Genomic DNA, 16702 nt, shown 5'->3' with positions numbered 1-16702 from the left:
ACAAGCACTTACAGATCTTGATATAGCACATTGACCTTGTCAGGCCTGCGTCTTTGGCTGTCTACTAATCCCCATGTGCCTGTGATCTGCCTCTCAACATGACCTGGCACCCAGCAAACTATTATTTGAAGTACCTCAATATAACTTATCAAAGTGCTTTTAAAGGTCATTAAGGTCTCTATTTTTATGTAGTTTGCCAGTGCTCTCTGTACGTGCACTGCCCAGTGTATTCATAAATGCTACTACTTTTTTATAATTTCGTACAACGATGTATTTTATTGCAGTTAAGGTAAGATGAAAATAGAAAAATTTTGTCATTGTTGAGCCTCGGGAACGGGATTTTTTTTTTTGCTGTATATAAAGGCTTTTATTGCCATTTCAAATATGTAATCAGTTTTAAAGAATTTGAGCAGTTTTGGTGAGTGCCACGACAATGTGTAAAATAAAGTTCATCTTGGACAAACTTTTTAAGCCATTTATTCTTTCATGGTTTTGAGCCAATAATGGCTCATATTGCTGCACAATAACTGTAGAATGCAAATTAGTATGAAGAAAGTGCATATTAGACATTTTTATGGACAAGAAAAATGGTGATGTGATAATTATTAGAATCATCAGCTCCGTTCCACTGTCCACTGTGGGCAGTGGAACGGAGCGGCCGCCACCATGGTCTCATCCAACCACTTTTTGCTTTTCGTACAGTTGTTCGCAGTCATCAGCACGAGCTCGCCAGACTGTGTGGAACCACATGCGCCTGGCACGCCATACGGCACGTGCCCTCCCCAGCCCGAACCGAGCCGTTGTTGCCCGGTGCCACTTCAACCTCCCGTTCCGGTAACCCCTTACGCTGCCACCAAGCCAACCGCATTGACATCGTCAAGCCACCCAGAAAACTACAAATACAGCCAGCCTTGCACCGCGCGCCTCAGTGGGCAGTGGAACGGAGCGGCCGCCACCATGGTCTCATCCAACCACTTTTTGCTTTTCGTACAGGTTGGTGCCTCCCAAGATTATAGCGCTAAGCGATCTAGCAACTATTGTCTGCTGCTCCTTCCATGCCCACATGTGTTGCTTGGTATAGTCGCAGAGTGTTTTGTCGCTATAAAGGAACTTCTTCTTTGCGGGGATATTGAACAGAATCCTGGTCCGAATAGCGAAGTATTAGCCGCCATGAGCAAACTAACCGCACACTTGGATGAGCGTCATGACAACTTGCAGAAGACTATTAACGAAGTTAAAGAAAACCAGTGGCTACTTGATTCCAAAGTAACAGATTTAACCACCCGACTAACTGTACTTGAACAGAAGGTTATTTCCCTCGAGAGCGTTCCAGACAATGCACAGATACAAGGTCTTGTAACGGCTGCCGTGTGACACGAAAGTGTCGCTCTCGGTTCACGGCTTGATGACTTCGAGGATCGCTCTCATAGGGAGAACCTAATTTTTTATGGGATATTGGATTCTGCTTCAGAAACCTGGGCCGAGTCGGAGCTAAAAATTAGTGAAATCCTGTCTGCGTCCCTTAAACTGGAACTTCCTAATGAGGCCATCTCCCGTGCAAACAGGCTTGGAACATATGTACAGAACAAATGTCGACCTGTTATTGTTCGCTTCAGTTCGTTCAAAACAAGAGAAAGTGTCTTTACGAAGAAATCGATGCTTCGCAGCACCCCCGTGTCAGTTAGCGAATATTTCTGCAAGGCCACGTGCCACATCCAGAAAAAGCTTTTAAACTTCGCGAAAAGCACTGGGCAGCCATATTACTTGAAGTATAACAAGATACTAATCAACAAGAAAGCCTACGTTTATTGTCCAGTCACTGATCGTGTAACTGAGGCAGGACCTATTTATGATAACCCCGTCCACATTGCTCCTGAAGTAAGCAATGCAGAATGCGCAGGGGCCAGCGCTCCTTCACATCGATAGCTAGATAAGCATTTTCGAGCTCACGAATTTTCTTTTTTGCTATGTAATTCTCGAAGTGTTACTAACAAGCGTGATGCCCTATCTGGGCTTATAGATACATGTCTAGCTGATGTCGTCGTAGTAACTGAAACTTGGCTGTCCGCGGAAATTGAAAATAACGAAATGTTTAACTGTTCAAAAAAGTTTAAAATTCTACCGCTGTGACCGGGGTACGAAGTGCGGGGGCGGCGTATTGATTGCCATTAGTGACGAGAGTAGCTCGTTCAGCGTGCCTGTTGTTTCACCGCTTGAAATTGTTGTCGCGTGTGTTCGCACTAACCATAAAGATATCGTTTGTGGCTGCTACCAGCCTCCTAACCTTACTACCGTTTCGCAAATGAATTACACGATGTACTAAATAAGTTGCGAGTAAGGTTTCCGGCTGCGCCTATGTTTCTCCTAGGTGACTTTAACTTCCCTAATGTTTCGTGGTCTCCCCCTTTCCCAATAATTTCATCAACTTCTGCCGACAGTGCTGCCTTTCTTGATGTGTGTTCAGACTTTAACCTTACCCAGCTGGTTAACGCTTCAACCCGCATTACCTTGTCCACCTTCTCAGTTCTAGACTTGGTGCTGACCACGCATCCCGACCTAATTAAATCCCTATCAGTTATTCCGGGCGTAAGCGACCATCTAGCTATACATTTTAACATGACTAAAACAACTAAAAGAAATGATAGCTCAAAAGTTTTTAGGGAGTACAAAAGAGCCGACTATGTTTCAATTAATAATGAGCTTCAGCTTTTCCTAAACGATCACCTTTCGCAATTTCTGGAAAGGTCTGTGCAACAAAACTGGAATTCGTTTAAGCAGGAGGTAGCAGAACTTACCAATCGTTTTATTCCACTCTGCAGAATTAGGCAAAACGCAAAGTCCCCTTGGTTCACGCTTACACTAAAACGACTACTGAATAAAAAGAAATGAATTTTTCGAAGGACAAAGCTAACTAACAACGCGGAAAGATGGTCCGCTTATCATCACGCAGCTGACGAGTACACTCTCGCATTATCCGTTGCAAAAGAAAATTATTATCAACAAACGCTTCCCTCCCTGCTTGCAACTAACCCACAGAAATTTTGGCAGATGACTAGGGGAAATGAAAAAAAGGCGATAGAATTAATCCATGATGATAACAGCCGTGTACCGAAAGAAGAGTGTTGTGTCATTTTAAGCTCTGCGTTTTCATCGTGCTTTGTTAAACCTACAGCACTTTCCTTTTCCGATACCCTCACCCACAACTTTGTTCCCATGGAACCCCTTTTATTTGGCTGTGTTGGCATACCAAAATTGATAGAAAACATGAAATTAGCCAGTGCTCCAGGTGAAGACGGTATCTGTGCAAAGTTTTTGCATAATACCTCTGTTTACTCATCTGTCATTTTATGTAAGCTTTTCACACAGTCTTTGGAATGTCATTGCCTCCCGGGCGACTGGAAAGCGGGAAAGGTGGTTCCTCTTCACAAATCAGGCGACGTTCATAACCCCCGCAATTACAGGCCTATATCGTTAACAAGTATACCGTGTAAGCTCATGGAACACGGCATCTACTCCCACATAATCACTTTTTTAGAAAACAACTCGTTCCTTAGTGATCACCAGCATGGATTCCGGAAACAGTACTCGTGCGAGACCCAACTTCTCTGCTTTACTAATGACCTTTTTCTTGCCATTGACGCTTCTTCCCTTGTTGACTGTATTTTTCTCGACTTAGACAATGTTTCATCTTGGTGCGATACTTGGTTAATGAACCTTAATGTTACTAAATGCAAGGTAATGAGAGTTTCACGTCGAACATGTAATATTTCTACTAACTACGTACTTGATAATTCTCCCCTTACTACTAAAGTTAGCTCTTACAAGTACCTTGGCGTTACACTTTCTGACAACCTTTCCTGGCAGTCTCACATTGACCTCATTAAAAACAATGCTAACCGCACACTTGGTTATTTACGTAACTTCTCCCTTGCCCCGATGCAACTGAAACTTCTGCTCTATAAAACATTAGTCCGATCAAAGCTTGAATATTCATCATCTACATGGGATCCCCACGTAAACATCCATATCAGTAGCATCGAAGCAATTCAAAATCGCGCCGCTCGTTTCATTTTGTCAAACTATTCCCGTACAGCAAGCGTAACCCATATGAAGTCAACCTTAAATCTACCTAGCCTATCATTTCGCCGCGAAATCTCGCGCTCGTGCCTCTTCCACAAGTTGTACCATACCATGCACTCACTGAGTAACTCGCTTTTTTTTTGCCGCCATCCTACATTTCATCCAACAGCGATCACTTCAAAGTTCGAATTACAAGCAGCCGTACAAACCTCCATTTTAATTCATTCGTGCCCAAAACAAGCACGGACTGGAATCACCTTCCCGCTTCCATCGCATCCATCACTGACCCGGCCAACTTCAAAAGTACCATAAACGCATACCCTTTTTAAACATGCTCCATTTGTTTGTACAGATTGTTACTTGTTTTTCCACCACTCCTCTCTGTAACGCCTTGTGCATTGAGAGAAAATAAATGAAATGAAATGAAATAATACGTGCTTGCTTTAGGTATGTAGTAATTATACAGGCGATACTATGTTTTAAAGGAGATACTTGTACCCTTCACATCTGAAGAAATATTGGGGCGAAATTTTATCTTGATCTAGCTATCAGAAGTACCAAAAACACCACGTCAAAACTCTAAAGCTGGCCCAAAAGTTGATGTTGAGAAAAAAGCATTTTAAAGGTATAAGTTGGAGCTCATTTATGTCGCAATTATATGTTTTATTTTGTTAATAATTTGTCCACCATGTAGAGCTTGGGGATCATCCTTATTTCGAGCATGTGGCTTTCGTTAACTCCTCATACGAAACTGTATAATAAGTAGCCAGGTTACAGTTTCCAAGGGAGTCTAGACATTGAGCTCTTTTTAGTTTTTAATAGCCACCTTGAACGCATTAAAAGTGATTTTAACATACTTTGAGTTTAGTTACAACCTCTGCCGTGAAAGTAGAGAAACCTAACTTGCAGGAGCCCATAAAAACAAAAATATCTAATTTTGGAAAAAAATCAATTTTTTTTTTACTCGCATCTGCCCTTAAAATTGCATATGGCTTTTCGTTTGAAGAACTGGCATGGGTACCATGTTTTTTGAAGAAAAATATGAACCAAGGACAGCTGCAGCTACCTAGTGAGTTGTGAAGTCACAAAAATTGTCAAACAAAAACAGGCAAGTGCTCAAAATTTCCGTGAATATTGTCTCATACCCTAATAACTTGTAACCCTTAAGCTCATTAAGGTGGATTAAGGACAGAACATACAGCGTATGCAGTGAAACAAAAACTGAAAAAGCCACTTGAGATACTACTCGGATGTAGCAACAGACTTAAAAATAAAGTGATGCCTCCTCCAAGCCCGATGTAAAAACCAAGACAGTAATGACAAGGCTCTAGATTCGTACACAATTTGTGCTTATTAAAACAGGTACTCTCTTTTCAAATATGCAATAAAAAGAACACCTTTAGCCACTGAGCCTGAAATTACAGCAATGATAGTAAATGAGTGCAACAATATTGCAATGTGTAAAAGGTGCCATACAATGTAGAAGGTGCACGTCAAGAACAGGAAAAAAGACTTATCTTTACATCCTCAAAGTGCTACAGCTGGCTATGGTACATGTGATTTTGCCTGAGTTACACCAAGCCACGACAGCCTGCCCCCCTTCAAATGCTCCCGTCAAAAAAAAAGGAAAACATTCTCTAATCTTTGGACAATATTCCAAGTGGAAAAGACGCACATGAACAAAGAAGTGACAGATATACATTCTGTGTCATCCATGGTTTGTGAATAACTAAAATCTTTCACAAAGACAAATATAAAATAGTATTTGGAAAGCAAGTATGATGAATGACAGTATGTACAGCTACCCATTTTTTAAATCCTAACCGCACAAGCGTAGACTGCAGAATCGGTAAGCACAGGTTCCCGTAGGCTCCGTGTACGGTTATTGGAACGGCATGGTAACAAGGCAGCTGCCCGGGATTGTTCATCACGTGCACGCACATATCTGTTGAATTCGCAGGTGTCGCAATACAAAAAAATTTTTCCAACTTATGTTGGCTTCGAGAGGTCGATGAATATACAAAAACGGTATTATATATACCCTTAACAAGTGACAGAAATACCAAGTTTTTGCAAGCCAGAGCTCAGCAAGGATGCTGTAACCAGCCACAACACATTCGTACAGCCCATGCGACTGCAGCGCCACCGCATACATCCGGGACCCGTCTAAGCTTCTGGCTTCAAGGCAGCACTCGACGCGCACCATCATCTGAACACATTGTAACCACGTCATTATTGTCCTGTGTCAACCACCCACTTATCTATAATAAAGATCACTTGGAAGACTAGGTTGGGTACTGTTCTTTCCTTTTCTCTTGATCATGTTAACTTGCGCTACTGCAGCCATGAACATACAGCAGTTTGGAAGCTTAGGCAATTGGTTATGACACAGTTGTAATTAAAACAAGCCCTAAAAACACGCCACCTGACAGTAGGACAACACAGACAATGTTGCGGGGTGTTTTTTGTTCAGTGGTCTCATGTCCTTTTTATTTGTACACTATTCCAACCAAAAAAAACTTCACTATCGTGAAAATCCTGAATTGGTGTCAACATCGGACAAACACTGAGCTCCGACAAGTTGCGCAAATACATGCTGACTCACAGGCAGAGGGTAAACCTCTCACTCTGCACACTTGTTAAGCTCGGTCAGGTCCATGCACACCTCGATAACGCTTCTGCACAATGACCACTCCAGAACACCGCTGTGTTGACTCCTCCACTGCCTTAATGACTCAAAGCTCAACCATCTCTTGTAGTTTTACCTTGGCTTTCAACATTAACGATGCGAGAACTTTTCATGGAGAGGTCAATGCTAGTGATGCAGCACCTTCTCTAAGCTTGATCTTGTATGCGAGCTCCATTTTACCAAGATCGGTAAGGAGTTCAGGAACTTCACTCTTTCGTTTAACACCTTCGCTTTTCTGACTAATAACTTGATCAAGGTGTTTCACAATGCTAGTTTTTCGTTAGCAGCCTTTCACCAGAGAGACGTTTATGATGAAAAAAAAATCAATTAAACTAGAAGTGGATTGAAATTGCCCTTAAAGAGTACAATGTGGCTATAAAACAACAACCAAATGCTCAATGTCTAGAGTTCCCTGGAAGTTGTCACCTGTCTACAAGACATTAAATTTCTCATGAGTAGTTCATGAAAGCCACATGCCCAAGATGGCAATAATTCCCAAGGTCTCATAGTGAAATCATTTTAAAAAGCACCTCTTTGCCACAAAGATCAGGTTTGATTTCTACATTTAAAATGAATTTTCCCCAAGATGATATTTTGGCAAGCTTCTTAAGATTATTACATTCCTAATACTTACTTGCATTCTATAGTTCTTGTCGAGCAATATCAGCCATTAATCGCACATAATAAAAAAAGTTTAGTGGCAGAAAAAGATTGTTCAAAAAAAGTTATATTTTAGAGATTGTCATGGTGGAAAACAAAGTTGTGCAAATCAATAACAAACTGACTACATATCTGAAATCAGTATAAAAAGTTATGTAAAAAGCGAAAAGTTCATTACACTGTCTTATAAATTAAAAAAAAAACCTTGACTTGCATGTCCCTTTAAAGAAAGGGTCTGTACACAACTCACTTTTTATCTTGACTTTCTTGTATGATGATGGTACACGTGGTTTACAAGCTGTTGTTTTCATAAATAGATGCATTGCAGTGGCAACAGAAGAATGGACGCTATTTTGTGTGGGTGTTTATGTGCCTAGTGAGACTGGTCTTCTTTGCAAACGACGCATTGCACTGGTCACAGGAAAATGCACAATTGCCTGTGTGAGTGCGCAAGTGATACACAAGGGAGTGTTTCTCTGGGAACGATGCACTGCAGCAGTCACAGGAAAAGGGACGCTCCCCTGTGTGGGTGCGCATGTGGGCAGTGAGGTTCCCTTTCTGAGTGAATGCAGCTGGGCAAAGGTGGCACTGGAAGGGGCGCTCGCCCGTTTGTTTGCGAAGGTGTGTTCGCATGAGCCCCCTTTTTTTGTTCACATAGCCGCACTGACTACACAAATACAGTCCGCCTTCTACGGGCACGAGTAAATCGTATTCCTCATGGGATGCGGAAGACGAGGAGCCTGCAAAACCACAGAAACAAGACGAAAGCATTGGAAGCCATGGACAAGCACTCTCTGGAACATCACTAGAACATGAGGAAATGAAAAAATTACTGCACTTGTAGATGAAGTACACAATCACCTTTGCATCAGCAAGCCACATGTTACTGGAACGCAACTGAGCTACAAAATGGTTACAAAGAGTTTTTCTATTTGCTTGTAAATACTATGTCTAATAAGTGCAAACACCTCCAGTGAATGTGCAAGAATTCAATATCAATGTAATCCTGATACTATCCCTAAATGACAAAGTTTATTTGTAATACGCCAATAAATAAGGCCCTAGCCCAGAAAACATTTATTGCATATTTCTTTTGTAGAAATATCAGCCGTCATGCAGACACTGCGGAATCAGGGCGTCGATGAAGTATATATAAACATCCTGGAAGAAATCTACAGGGGATCAACTGCTACCGTAGTGCTTCATAAAGAAAGCAACAGAATACCAATCAAGAAAGGTGTAATGCAGGGGGACACAATCTCCTCAATGCTATTTACCGCGTGCTTACAGGAAGTTTTCAGAAGCCTAGAATGAGAACAGTTAGGAATAAGAGTTAATGGAGAGTAGCTTAGCAACCTGCGCTTTGCCGATGACATTGCATTGCTGAGTAACTCAGGGGACGAATTGCAACTCATGATTACGGAGTTGGACAAGGACAGCAGAAAGGTGGGTCTTAAAATTAATCTGCAGAAAACGAAAGTAATGTAGAACAACCTCGGAAGAGAGCAGCGCTTCGAGATAGGTAATAGTAAACTTCAATTTGTAAAAGACTGTCTACTTAGAGCAGGTAATAACCGCAGAGCCGAACCACGAGATTGAAGTAACTAGAAGAATAACAATGAGGTGGAGCACATTTGGCAAGCACTCTCAAATCATGACAGGTAGATTGCAACTATCCCTCTAGAGGAAGGTATAGAACAGCTGTATCTTGCCGGTACTTAGCTACGGAGCAGAAACCTGGAGACTGACAAAGAGGGTTCAGCTTAAATTGAGGACGGCGCAGCGAGCAATGGAAAGAAAAATGGTAGGGGTAACCTTAAGGACAAGAAGAGAGAAGAGTGGATTAGGGGACTAACGGGGGTTGAGGATATCATAGTTGAAATAGAGGAAATGAACATGGGCCGGGCATGTAGCGCGTAGACAGGATGACCGCTGGTCATTAAGGGTAACTAACTGGATTCCCAGAGAAGGGAAGCGGGTTAGGGGGAGACAGAAGATTAGGTGGGCAGATGAGATTAAGAAGTTTGCGGGTATAAATTGGCAGCAGCAAGCACAGGACCGGGTTAACTGGCGGAACATGGGAGAGGCCTTTGTCCTGCAGTGGACGTAGTCAGGCTGATGGTGATGATGATGAGATAAAGTACTTAATCACCTTTGCATCAGCAAGCCACATGTTACTGGAACGCAACTGAGCTACAAAAAGGTCACAAAGAGTTTTTCTATTTGTTTGTAAATACTATGTCTAATATGCGCAAACACCTCCAGTGAATGTGCAAGAATTCATTATCAATGTAATTCTGATACTATCCCTAAATGACAAAGTTTATTTGTAATACGCCAATAAATAAGGCCCTAGCCCAGAAAACATTAATTGCACATTTTTTTTTTGTTTCCATAGAAAAATCCCTAAAATTCTGCACACTAACCAAATAACTTCATATTTCATCACACGAAGCATAAGAAATGATATATAAGTGTACAAGGTCAATCTGAAATAAACAGCAAAATATAACAAAATGGGAAATGAATAATTCAAAACGGATAGAAACGATATCACAGTTTGGTTGTCAGAAAAGCTGGCACATTTAGGCGGACTGCCAAAATATGTTTTTCAGTGTACCTGTGCAATTTAGCATTTCCCATTCTTGCTTATGAACTACTTTAGTGACAATGTTATGATTGCATGAAACATAAGTAAGCTATGCAACATATAAAGTTCCAGACATTTACTCAAACAGACATACGAGCACTAATTCCCATTTATCAAATAAGTATATTCAAAGCTCATTAGCTCGGATTTGACGAGACTGGACAATGCATTTAAATAGATAAAATGCCAAACTACCAAAAATATTTGTTTAAAATATTTGAAAAATAAAACCATTTACCAATTCTTCATCAATCTATAAATGCGCTAAATATTTCTCACAAGTAAAAAAGTCGTAACTTTTGTCATCCTGATATTTTGTTCCAAAGCAGCCAAGCTTCACGAGACCCGTTTCAATAAGCCTGAAAGGTGTTCTGCACCACAACCTTCCCTACAGCCACAACTGTTACCTGCGCCACGTGCACGTGTTTTTTCGCAGGTAATTTGGCTTGCGCTTCGTGCTCGGCACTCTCCAATCACCGGACGCGTTGACTGGGTTTAGGTCGAATATGATCAAATTACAAGAGTGTCATGCCATTGAACAATGTAGATTCCTCCCTGGACCAACAAACATGTTCGAATTATCGAGCTTTTACTGTACACTGAATGCAGACAATACTCATCACACTTATAAGACTGTCCTCATATACTAGAATGGTCGTACTTCCTTGGACATATTACAAAACAGAGCAATCAACTCAATGCACTGCTTGCATTTTAAGCATCACCGAGAGAAAAGACAAATAAATATACAAATGATCGAATCAAGAATAATGTTGAATCAAGAATGTTAAGTGAATTGACACGGTTGTCGATCAGTTAGCAGAACTGAAAAAAAAAAAAAAAAAGAAGTTCACTTGTCGAGATCACAGATTTCGTCGTATAGAAAACAAAACACAGACATGCACATATGTTTTAAAAGGTAAAATACATAATAAAGTAACGCCAGTTTGTCACTACACGTGTACATTCTGCAGTGTAAAATCAACATGTCACTACCGAGTGTTGCCCTCGCTTAGATGCAAATTTCTTTCTCTCGGCACATTCAGATGTGTGAAGAATTGCATGAGCCTAAAATAAACCAGAGCTTTGTAAAACAGACAATACTGCTTCACGCTGATAATACATAAACATCGCAGAACAATCTATGACATTCTTCCAAATTTCAATCGACAAAAAGGGCAGAAGTTGAATAGTCAATTTCACTCGTTTCAATGAAACCTATTCTTTGCAGCAGTCCACAGACATGGTCACATCACAACCACAATACTACGTTCACAAAATATTAAGCAGCCACATTTTCGTGAAATAATGACCGACTTCCAGGAGGACACTAGAGCAATGTTTTTCTCGCAATATCTGAAGCATAAGACTTCTTCGTTTCTCTACAAAGTAATGGACACATCTGCGAAAGCACACAGACAACTCTTAACGCCAGCATAAACAACACACTACACTCAAGGTCAGCTGAGTTTCATTAAACTTTTTTATTATTTTAATTGAGTGACAACTTTTCAGTACCTATTTGATAAACTACTTATTTTTTTTTTAAGACAACCTCTATACAGAAGGATAACTAATTTGAGCACTTGAATTTGGAAAAAAAGAAAATATGAAATTGAACATTGAGGCAGTGTGTTGTTGCAGCATATTAGATATGAAAGAAACAAATGCTTCGTGAACCAAACCAATGAGCTAAGTGTCTGTTTCCTCATTTTAGCACAAAATATGTGGGTAGGCTATATTAAACTGAGGCCCTGTAGCTAAATAAAGATGGGTGCATCAACTGTTGATGCCAGGCAATCAAATGTGTAGACAGTTTCTTTTAGACACTGCGGGATGTTTAGAATGTGTCTTTCTTGAGTCGTAATAATAATGAAAGGCTGTGCTTCAAAGACAACACACACGCGAGACTTGAGCTAGCGAGCGAGAACAACTGCATGTACTATGCTCTGGAACTGCAGTGTGTCTCTCTACCATGACACATGGAATGAATTTTCAGTGTGATTACCAAAGTTTCCAAGCTCAAAAAGGAGTGATCAGAATGAATCTTGAAAAACAAAGATCAGTGAAAAAATTGGGGGACGCTTAAGCTCTGTCTTCAAGAGCTGAATGCGATAGCGATATGCTGTCCCTAATGCATACTTCAAACACTGCCAGTAGACCACCCAGAAAAAGTAAATTCAATATGCATTGGTGCGATCAATGATTATAGCCAAATTTAGTGTGGATATGAGATTATTATCAGAATATGAGATTATCTTGATCACATCATGGTTTAGTGCAGGTCACCCACTACAAAATGTACACAAGTTAGTGAGCATATTCCCTTAAACCTACATGGCGGGTGCATAGCATGTTCGAAATAATTTCATGCACCAAGTGGTTCAAGTACGCACTAGGGACAGGATATCATTACCACGTTCAACACTTAGAACGCAAAGCTCAAGGGTCCCCTATATTTTTCTTTTTATGTCTGTATCTCGCTTCCACTTTTTATCTCTTTCTCTCACTTTCTATCTTAAGATCTCTTTCTTTGATGCTCTCTCTCTCTCAACATCCTTTTCTTTTTGCCTCTTATTCTGTATCCCTCTTTTTATTTCCACAGCATGTTTTACTCTCTCGTCCTTTTCCTTCTCCCCATGCTATCATCTGCACTCCGCTCCTGAACTTCCCCAACCAGCTTGCTATTTGTGCTCTTCTAGCCCCTTGCCCTTAGATGGTATGTACGTGGGTCTGAATCTGTCCCCGGGGGAAAACTTTTTCCCTCTGAATTTTTCTAGCCGACCTTAGGTACGCATTGTGTCGAACGCAGGTCATGGGCTACCACGAAAGTACGCATGCAGTCAATACGCGCCAACTCAACCCAATCTTTCTTGCCGTAACTATGCAAACAAAGATAGAAAGAACAAAGTTCAAAAGTTACGCACACGGCCACCGCAACGCGCGCAGATTAAAAACAGAACTACAGTTTCCCGCAAGCGCTGCGCAGGAAAGCGAGGTCGCTATCGTCTTGTTCATCGATAGTGAATACGGTCCGAAGAAGTGCAGCTAACAGATAATAATTGAAGATAACAATAATTAAAGATAATAAAGCCATAAAACAAGGTGAAGCGTTACGGCTTTCCTGTCATTCACTTTTGGCCATGGTAGAGCGCAGCTTCGTCACTTTCAGTGTATCACTTGGCCTCTAGCGAAGCTTTGGCACGCTCATTTGCGGCGCTGTGAACTCAGCATGCCCCAAGTGTCGTCTGAAGATCGCATTTTCTTCTGTATGACACACCCCTGCATATAACCGGCGCCCAGGACCGCAAATCGCTTCAGGAAGAAAAAACTAGCCGCTTATTGAGGCAAGGCTCCCTTCTTTGCATTGCCGTGAAGCCGCGCTATGAAGTCAACTAGCGCACCAAAATTCTTGTATAACCGGCACCCAGACATCAGCTAAAAATATACTGTATATTTTGATCCCGTTACATGCAAGAAGATACATTCACTCAGAAATGAGTAACACATATCAGTTCGCTTAGAATCATGAGAAAGAAAATAAATGGCAGCACATCAACTGCAAATGTTACATCCATCACGGTAAATACACACAGTTCGTCACGCCGTCCATTGTGCGCGTTTTACGTTCCGTGTCAATACCATTGATACCACGACTCCACTCGTCAATGACGTCTCAGATGACACCTTCGCGCGTATGCTCAACGAAGTGGACGAATCTCTGCAGCGTCAAAGCCCCGTTGGTGCTTCGATGATGGCAAACAGAACTTCTCAGATGAGTCCACAAAAAGTGGTGCATCTGCCCAGCACATGGAGTCACGGACAAGAAGTAAACAAAAGCTCACGTGGATGAATGAATGGATGCTATGAGCGTCAGTTTTATAATGGGGCGGTGACATGTGCGTCACCAGGCTCACAAGGAAAAAATGAAACTTTCCTTTTGTGTTGGCCTAATACCTTATCTACTTCCATTAAATTGATTTTATTATAACAAAAAAAATGTCAATTTATGTTCCACCTTTCTGCCTCTTTAGGCAGAATGACTTCTTCGCACTATTTCCCACTATTTCTGTCCTTTCTCTCTGCTTTTTTGCCACCAATACTCTGTCTCTTACTTGCTTCTATTGTGGTCGTGTTCACCTTTTCATGTTCGTCCCTAAGATCCAAAGCCACATTGTAGGCTAGTACCCACGCGTATCGCCGCATTCAATCAGAACATGTTCCATCGTTTCCTTAGCTCTCCGACAGCATACACAGTGCTGAACTCTCATGCCTATAACGACGGAGCGTTGCGCGCGGAACAGCACAGGCGACATCTACAGTCGTAAATACGCCACATCTGAGTATGCACAGCGCTAGTGATGTGCTTGCCTTGCAATACTGATCCCTGTTCATCACTGCGGATGCAGCAATCGCTTTGGCCATCGAAAGCTCTCTGAACGATTTAGCGAAAAAACAAAAAGAACACAAAAGAGCGAAGCAACCCGTTCTCACTCTGATACGATATCATGAAGCGAGGATGAGTTTAGAGCATAAAAGGCACCTATCCGGGCAATTTCAGGTTTCTTTTTTTTTCCCTTCGGTTCTACAAAGTTGACAGCGCTTCAACGGCCAAAGCAGTCATTGCGGCCCCTAAACTAAAGGAGGGTGGAAAATGCAAGGCAGGCACATCACTGTCGTCGCGGATGCTCAGATGTGGCGCATTTGCGACTGCAGATGTCGTTTGCGCTGTTCCACGCGCGACGCACCGTTGTTATAGACATGAGAGTTGAGCACTGTACATTGTCCCTCTTTTTACTGAACCTCGCTTCCTGTCTACACATTCTAAGGCAACCCAATCTCACTTTGAACAGTAAAGCGCTTCCCTTTGAATTACCATAAAACATCTGCCGCCTTATTTTGTTCTTAACATTTCGGTAGTTACTGAGAGGTGGCTTCTTTACCATCAGTGTCATCCAATAAATCCACTCCACCTCTCTGGCTTTTCGCTTAATGCTCCTTGTTGCCATATCACCAACACTGCCACTTTTTTATTTACTAGCGAGCCTCCTAGTTCTTTTTCTTCACTTTGCATCCACGCTCTTCCTACACAAATACCTGAACACATTTCCTGCTCATCTACTGTCTTTCGTTTTCCTAAGCATCTCTCCAATTCTCACTTTGCTCTGAGCTTCCCATACTTCAAAGCCTGTCCATCCCCTATCCCCCTTTACAGCCTCATTTGTCGTCTTCCCGTCAGTGCCCAACACGAGGCGTCCTACAGTCCTATGATTTACATCTATTCCTGAATGCACCTCTGGCCCCACACCACTGAGTTGCCAAAGGTAAGCCCTGGAACCATAACGCCTTTCCCCAGACCTCGACGCACTTCGTACATATTGCAGCCGGTGTGCGCACCTTTGAACATTTGTATGCTTCGGCTGGGTACTCGCCTCGCCGAGCAGACGAGCGCAGTCAAACAGGCTGCCTGTGCGAAGTCGCCGCTTCCGAGGACTTTCCCGAACTAGGGTCCCAAGAATACAGCACCCGAACACGAACCCGTTGACGGTTTGCCGGAACTGTTCAAGTGTTTGCCTCCCCCTATCTTCCAATCTCTACCACCGCGATAATTCTGAGAATGCACCCTCACGTCACGGCACGGACGACTTTCTGAATCTGAGGCGTACAAGGGCCTGTCGCGCTAATTGTTCCCTTCGTTCTGTGTATTCGCGCTGCAACGCACACTTGGTCAAATTCGGAAGTTTAGGTTTCGCCATCTGGCCAACGCGTTTTGATGGTTCCCTTGCGATGTGCTGCAGTAACCATATATGCGGCGAAATTGAAGCTCGCTGTTGTGAATTTCGCTGAGGAAAACATGAAGCATGCTGCCAGAAAGTACTTCAAGAGGACTTGACGACCGGCGCTAGAAAGCAGGAAAGTGCGCGCTTCTAATACAAGTTCCTGCCATTGAATGATGCCCTTTCAATTATGTGTGGATGCTTAGTTCTTCCAGTAATTCTGTGTCGTGAGGAATAGTTTTGCTCAACATTGTCGAAAGAGCTTCAAGAAAACTATTGAAGCCCGCTAGACCTCACGTGACAAGTTCTGACTGAGTAAATTACGGCCTAATTCTTTCAAAATTATTTAGTACACTGCGTTCGTGCTCCGACTTATTTCTTCTTTTCTTATAAATGCATATACTGCACATGCTATAGGACTATTGCACAATATTTCGAATGCGCTGGCAATATCCCCACGTAATTTGCGCATCTCCTTCTCTGGGGCCCCAAAATTAGGAAAAAAAGTGTGCAAATTTTGCGAGCAAACACGGTATTCCTTCTACTTTTATCCAAACTGTGTTTCCTCAGTGTATTTCTTTCAAAAGCTTTATACCGCCATTACCCATGCCCACTTTCTTTATTGTGTCCCACGAAATTCCCAGATTAACATTGTCATACACCCCAGTGATGTCCAGATAAAATATGTATAAAGGCCTGTTTTCTATTTTATATGCTTCTATACACCGAGTAAGAACAAGCAGGTTATCGTTTAACCGCCTGTAGATTCGGAATCCAATTTGAAGTTCTCCCAAAATATCATTTTGCTCTGTCCCCGTTTCTATTTTTAATTCATTGCCTGCATCA

The 16702-nt window shown here is 42.0% G+C and overlaps 1 protein-coding gene across 1 annotated transcript in view; it reads right to left on the bottom strand.

Moving 5' to 3' along the window:
- The window catches only part of LOC142772250 (uncharacterized), a 36229-nt gene that overhangs the window by 12795 nt on the left and 6732 nt on the right, over positions 1–16702 (bottom strand). Inside the window, exons 3-4 of the mRNA XM_075874445.1 lie at positions 7779–8169; positions 1185–1222 (exon numbers count right to left, since the gene is read on the bottom strand). Of these exons, the coding sequence (XP_075730560.1) occupies positions 1185–1222; positions 7779–8062 (322 nt within the window). The 5' untranslated portion in view covers positions 8063–8169. The remainder of the gene's footprint in view (positions 1–1184; positions 1223–7778; positions 8170–16702) is intronic.

Source organism: Rhipicephalus microplus, chromosome 9 (genome assembly GCF_043290135.1).
Source record: "Rhipicephalus microplus isolate Deutch F79 chromosome 9, USDA_Rmic, whole genome shotgun sequence".
Classification (NCBI taxonomy): Eukaryota; Metazoa; Arthropoda; class Arachnida; order Ixodida; family Ixodidae; genus Rhipicephalus; species Rhipicephalus microplus.
This window is presented reverse-complemented; position numbering and strand designations above follow the sequence as displayed.